The following is a 6,723-nucleotide window of genomic DNA, read 5'->3' as shown; positions in this document are numbered from 1 at the left end:
CTTGAGGCAAAAAGCCACATCAAGGTGGGACCAGTGTGGTCCCTTATCTTAGGGGCCAAATTCTCTACTGATGTCTACTTGCATTTGGTCACTTCCTGGTGACTTCAAAGTTATTTTTTAGTATTATTATTTTGTATTTTCTATATAGCTTATACATGTTATCCAAGAAAGGTTGGCGATTGGAAAACTTCCTTGTGACTCTTCACATTCACTTTTGCCCACAAAGGAGGAAAATAAAACCCCTGTACTGATTCAAATGATCCAAGTCCCTGTTCTTCATCCTTCATTTCAATGTAGAGATATTTTTAGAAAATAACAAATTCTGAAGGTTACTATTGTTTTTTTTGTTTTTGTTTTTGAGTTGGAGTCTCACTCTGTCGCCCAGACTGGAGTGCAGTGGCCGCTCCCGGCCACCGCAGCCTCGACTTGCTGGGCTTCTGCGATTCTTCTGCCTCAGCCTTCTAAGTAACCGGAACTACAGGTGCGCGCTACCACGCCCAGCTAATTTTTTTTGTTTATTTATTGTAGAGATGAGGTCTCACTAAGTTGCCCAGGCGGGTCTCGGAACCCACGGGCTCAGGCAATTCGCTCACCTCAGCCTCCCAAAGGTGCAGGATTACAGGCTGAGCCACCGAGCCCAGCTTGAAGGTTACTATTGTTACAGCCTTGACCAAGACAGCCCTTTCTCATTACTCCGCCCCCCTCCCATCTTTCATACTGGTACACAGGTCACAGAGTTTCTAGAACATCCCCACACATGCCTTCTCCATTCTTCTCTGTGGCAGAGAGAGTGATAATTATGCAGCAATACCTATCCCTCTTCCTGAAAAGTTGTGGGAGGCATCTTTCCCAATATTAGTAATGAAAGAGAACAAAGATGATATTTGGGGTAATTAAAATACTTTTAATATATGACATGCTTTGAGTGCCTTGCCATTTAATAACTGAATGAATCACATTTGGTCCAACAAATGCTTGCATTTTCTATTATGAAATTAAGTAAAGTAATAGAGTTAAAACAATGACATTACAATTAAAAGTTATCTCCTATCTTAATAAGAATGAAAATAATTTTAATTTTAATAACTCTGATTTTTCAAGTCTGTTCACTTAGGGGAAAAAATGACCTTAATTAACTTATAGTTGAAGTAGTTACCAATTCCCTCAAACTTAACATATGAATACCCAACTAAAAATAAGTCCAAGTAGAATACCAATAGAATTATTTTTAGGAAATTATTTTAATGATCACATAGAAGAATAAATGCTTGAGAAAAAATATAAAGATGTAGACTGAGGAGAAAGTTGGCCTACCACATTATATCAAAGCCACTGTCATCAAATCAATTTTTTTTTTTACATAAGTGTAGAAAAGTAGAAGTCATAAACAAAAATGAAAATTCTGACATAAATCTTAGGGAGTATGAGAAAGAATACATGATGTTGTATTTCCAGTTCAGTGGGAAATTGATCACTTATTTAATGAATGGTTGTGGCACAAAGGCTATCTTGTGCGTATGCCCAAATAAGTCTCTATCTGCTTTGAGAAACTTTTCTAAATCTTTCAGAAAAAAAGAGTTTTCTTAGGAATTGGCTGTGTCTGGCAAGACATGTGACAGGCTTCAGAGTGGGAGGCTGCAGGTTTGGAGTGTCTAGACTCTCTTACAGCTGCCAAGCATCCAATCAGACCTGAGGCTGTGTCCTGCAATTTCTGGTTGTCGGCCAGCACAGTCACCACCACCTCTACTTCACACCCAGGAGAAAGTAGCTAAGGACCCTCTGCCACACAGCTTGAAGAAAGGGATAGGGAAGCGTTTTCCATGTCTCATCCCAGTCTCTTCCAATCAGTTAATTAAACTCTCCACAAACATCTTGAACCTCAAAGAAGTTGCAGTGATTCTGAGGTGTGTCAGTCTCCTGGGCAGACAGCTTCCTATCTGAGGCCTGAGTCAGGCCAACATCCTGTTCCCTTCTTGTTCTGTCTAGTATCACTTCTTATAAGCCCTATATATAAGAACAGCCTTCCAGGGAAACAACTGTTCTTGCATAAACCAGATAGGATTCCCCACAAAATGTTTAAGTCACGTAATTGCCTCCTTTGAAGGTCCCCTTTCTTCCTTGTCTCCTTCCACTCAATTCACACAAACACCTTGCTGGGGAACCCATTTGCACACTTAGATGTTCGTCCTATCCACACTCTCCCCGCTACCAAGGGAGAAGGAAGAGGCTGCAGGTAAGGCTGAGGCAGGTTGAAAGTAGCCTTTATAAGGTAGAGATCATGACTGGGTCATGAAAGCCAGGGGATAAGAGAAAGTAACATGCATTCCTTCCCTAAGCTAAGTATACTTTGGTGGCCCTATGGTGTGTGCTGGCTTCCTCTGCCCATTCTCTCCAGGAACCTCTAGAGCCCTCGATATACTGTCACAAGGGCTAGGTTGCACTTCTTGAGCAGGGCCTGGCTTCTTGGATACCCTATCCCTGCCTTTACTCATCATTCCCACTAGGAAGTTCCCATGGGACTTGTTTGTTATGCTTCAAGAGTAACTAAAAGCATGCCCCCTTCAGCCTCTTTTCCTTTTCTCGGTCTGTCTTCTCCCAGCCCAGTATCCATCCGTCTCCCCGTGTCTCAGAGTCACTGTCATGTCTACCCACCAGACAACAGGTGACTTCACAGTCATTACACCTGCCCTCTTCATGGGGCCAGAACGAGAGATGTGAAGTCATCTGACCAATGGTTCACACAGAGTTGCTGCACCAACCCAGACAGCTTGGCTTCAATGGTCAGGAAGCTGTGGGAGTTCCATGGAAGGAAAAGACAAAGGCCTGCCCTCAAGGAGCTTTGGTTCTATGAGGGTACAGACAAGTATCCTAGGAAATGTAATGCCAATGAGATGGAAGCTCTCATAGACAGAATGCTGTTGGGGCATAAAGGAAGAAGAAGTCGCATGTTCTGGAAGAAGGAATGAAGGACCTGAGCTGTGATCTGGGCACTCTGGACCTGGGCCTTCAGCCCCACATTTCTCTCACCACACCAGGCGCTATGACCTGGAGACAGAGCAGTGCTCCATGGGATGAGAATGCAAGCAACCAGGGGGCGGACATGTGGAGCAGGGGCTGAGGGAACCACTGGCTCAAGCCTAGCATGGGCTTAAAAAGTCAAACCTCCCCAGAAGGCATTGGTGGGTTTTCTCAGATTCCTTTTGGATCTGCAATAGCCCTTCCAGCCAGGACTCTTTGCTGAGCATTTCCTCAGATCCTTGCCCCTGGAGTATTTGTTTTTCCTGCACTTCTTTAAGCAGAGAGCTTTGCTGGGTATATTGGTAAGACTTGTTGCTGTAATAACGGCCTTCATTTTCCCACAGGATTATTTCGACTTTCTTCATGAGCTCCTGCAGTTGCGTCTCCTGCTCCTCCCTATCAGCCCTGTTATTGAAGGCGCAGTGGCGCCGCTCACACGTCACATCCAACCTGGCAAGGCTCTGATCCTTGGTCTCTCGCACATAGTCATCCAGGGAGCCACCTGCCAGGTCTTCTTTCCGGGTGAACACCAGGATGGTGTAAGTCAGGACACCCACTCCGAAGACCTCCTGAAGGCGCCTGACCACCTGCTGGTCCTCTTTTGTGAACCGGCCCAGCTGTGTCACTAGGAGTACAGCATGAGGACCTGGGGAGGAGAGGACGATGGCTTGACAGACCTCCTCTGCTGCTATCTCAGGAGACAAAATGTCAGGTGTGTCCATCACCTCAAGTTCCTTGCCAGCCCACTGTCGGCTTCCTCTCTGGAAGTTCTTGGTCACAGGTCTGGCACTGAGTTTAGACTCAAATACTTTCCTGCCAAGGATGCTATTTCCTGTTGCACTTTTCCCACTTCCTGTTTTCCCCACAAGAATGAGCCTCAGTCTTCTTGGGTTTTGTTCTTTCTCCCTCAGACCTAGAAGTATCAAAAGAGAAGAAGAGAAAACTGGGGTTAGGGCCCATCCACCCTATTTATCCTCACCAGAAGTCCCTAGGAATGCTTTAGCACCTCAGAAACAGATTCACATAGGTTGGGTAGGAGAGACAAAGGCCAGTATCTGCCCTGAAACCTTCCCTGGGCTCCCACCCGTAGCCTACATTCTTGCAGGTGTGGCTAAACACTCTCACCCAGAGGAATATCAGAAATATCAACTAAGAGAGACTTGGAGATGCCAGCCAAACACCCAGGAACCTAATACTGAGATTTTTAGATATGACTGGAGTAGAAGGTAGGAAGGGAATTCCCTTCTTCTGAACCTGCAAGTCCCTAGACTCAGAGCACCCATAAAGAGGGGACAAATAATAGCTGGCTTCCAAGTCTGTTCCCCACCGAAGACATCAGTGAATCTCAGATAACAGAGCACTAAGTTTCCTGAAGGCAGTAAGGGCACGGTCTTTTCTTGAATCTCCTTAGTACTAGCAGCTTTTGCTGCTGCCTACCTGCCTCCCTCAGCTGGCTGACCCAGGAACAGATGACATTGGATCCCTCCAGTTTCGCCCAGGTGGCTAGAAAGAAATCTGAGTGAATGAGCAGGAGTTTCAAGGAAGCGTGGATGGTGGCTATTTATCCCTGCCCACTTAGACAGTGCAGAGGTGGGAGAAGACATTAATTCCCATCTGCACACATAAGCACACATCAGTGGACTTTAGCTAAAGCCAAATAAATCACTTGAGCTCCGGGGAGGATTTTTAAAGTTTACGTATAAATTTGATTGCTGTACAAAAAGGTTAAACAGGTGTTAACACATCTATTGATAATATCCCTGTGTGACAGATTAACATGGCCTTTCCCAGATGACTCAGTCCATTTAAGTTTATAAAGCAAAAAATCACTCATGTTAAAATACATAATGAGTCACAAATCATCTCTTCTGGCCAGGAAATGACTGGATTTCCAGAATTTCTAAATTCTGTCTCACCTCCCCAGGTTAGAAGACAAAGTTGAGCCCACAAAAGTTAAGTATGTGACCCTGAGCTATATAGCTCTTGTGGGAGGGAAATCTTCTAGAAAGCTAAGCCCAGATCTTAAGCAGCAGCCAAGTACATTCTGCTTGTTTACATGGGCAATTTCAACCTTGTGACCCTGACAGCTCTCACTTCTGAGCCAGCCAAACACCCATGCAGGGTCTCTTGGCTTTCAAACCACAGTCCAAGGTCTTTTAGTCACACCCACTCTCATCACATTCATCCTGAGGGGGAAAACCAACAATGTAGAGACACTTTGGGGGGGGGGGATTGTCATAAAGATTTAGTAATTGGTACTAGTTCTTGCCTCCATTTGCCCACCATAGCTACCAGGAGGCCTTTTTCCTTCATTTTGACTGGTGATAAGAGTATTACTACCCCCAAAGTTCTGTGATGGTGGCTGAGGTGGGTAAGTCTCTGTGACCGGGGATGTCAGGTGCCTCTCCAACATATTTTGATGGTAGAACACTGTCCCACCAGCACATCAGATGTTCCCCATCTGCACCTCTCTCCTCTCCCATGCCATTTCTACTAGGAGTCATGTTACCTCCTGACAGTTCTCGTTCAGGATCCTGGGACAGTTCTCCTGGAGGATCCTCCTGGGGAATCTGTTCATATTCTTCTTTCTCCATCTACAGAAAACAAGATGCTTTACTGACTTTCCACCTGGGTTCCAATAGGCACCTCATTTTTGCCTTTCTCTTGACAGAAGGACTTGTTTTGGGGTAGTTTAGGGATGGGAGTGAGAACTGAGTGAGGAGAGGGGAGGAAGCAAATGAGACACTCTCTGCCAGCTTTAGGGATTTTTTAGAGACCCTATTTTCTCCTCCTCTCCTCTTCTTTCCTCTCTCCCCCTCTCCCCTCTTCCCTTTCCCACTCCCCTCCCCTTCCCCCCTCCTCTCTCTCTCTCTCCCACCCCACTGTGGTCTCCATCATGAGTGTAGGAGATTTCATGGAGAAAGCTGCACCAGTCCTGGAATCTGAAGAATTTGGATAGGCAGAGGATCTGGAGCTGTTCTGTGAGGAGGAGGAGGGGGAAAAGGAGGGAAAGGAAGAGATGGAGAGGCACAGAAGTAGGTGTGACATGATTCTGTGTGTTTCTAGTCTGTGGTCTAGTGTGCCTGATGGCCATGAATGAGCAGGAAGTTACTGGGAGGGGCCAGCTGGGTGGGCCTTGGGACTTGACTCTGGAGAAGGCTCAGCAGGTAGGATACAGGGGGCTGACTGGGTGGCCTGTTATGAGGAAGATGACAGCCTCAGGGACCTTCACAATGCGGGGTAGAGCCTGGCTAGAAGGAAGCTGGAGACCTCAGTGCTCAGTGGAAATGTGGCCATCAGTTATATCTGCCTAGGACTCAACATCCCATCAATGTAAATGTTGGGCCTGAACTAGATGCCCATGATGGTCTTTTCCCCTATTAGATCCCAACACATTTTGTAACATGTTTTAGAGCAATCCTTCATCCTCTTTGCATATTAGGGCCATATCATTCCCAACCAGGAACTCCTGCCACCCTTGCCATGAGAGAACAATGCATCCTGGCTTCATGGACTAACACAGTTCTCTGTGTCAAGAATCTGTTGTGTTGTATCTGCTTGATTTTCTCTGTGGGTTGGGGAGGAAACTACATGCCCGATCATGCATGATGTTCATAGCCAGATAAAACAGACCCAGTTGAAGACACTGGGATGTGGGGAAACCTAATCTCAGGGGCACCTCAATCAACACAGTTTTCTTATTGC

The 6,723-nt window shown here is 45.9% G+C and overlaps 1 protein-coding gene across 1 annotated transcript; it reads right to left on the bottom strand.

The window, feature by feature from the left end:
- Nucleotides 1-2,994: 2,994 nt before the first annotated feature.
- GIMAP6 (GTPase, IMAP family member 6) lies at nt 2,995-5,612 on the bottom strand. Its single transcript, XM_008053761.1, has 2 exons — nt 5,528-5,612; nt 2,995-3,931 (listed from the first exon to the last, which is right to left on the bottom strand). The coding sequence occupies exons 1-2, from the start codon at nt 5,610-5,612 to the stop codon at nt 3,138-3,140; spliced, it is 879 nt and encodes a 292-aa protein (XP_008051952.1). The 3' UTR covers nt 2,995-3,137.
- Nucleotides 5,613-6,723: the final 1,111 nt, after the last annotated feature.

This window comes from Carlito syrichta, unplaced genomic scaffold (genome assembly GCF_000164805.1).
Source record: "Carlito syrichta isolate Samal-C Ts95f unplaced genomic scaffold, Tarsius_syrichta-2.0.1 Scaffold288425, whole genome shotgun sequence".
Lineage (NCBI taxonomy): Eukaryota > Metazoa > Chordata > Mammalia > Primates > Tarsiidae > Carlito > Carlito syrichta.
Note: the sequence above shows the minus strand (reverse complement) of the source record. Positions and strands in the feature narration are given on the sequence as shown.

Bases quoted from the DNA above. Each gene is read 5' to 3' on its own strand.
- GIMAP6 (XM_008053761.1), bottom strand. From the start codon at position 5,612: ATGGAGAAAGAAGAATATGAACAGATTCCCCAGGAGGATCCTCCAGGA. The intron at 3,932-5,527 runs GTAACATGACTC...TGATACTTCTAG, and splicing joins TGAACGAGAACTGTCAGGAG to GTCTGAGGGAGAAAGAACAA.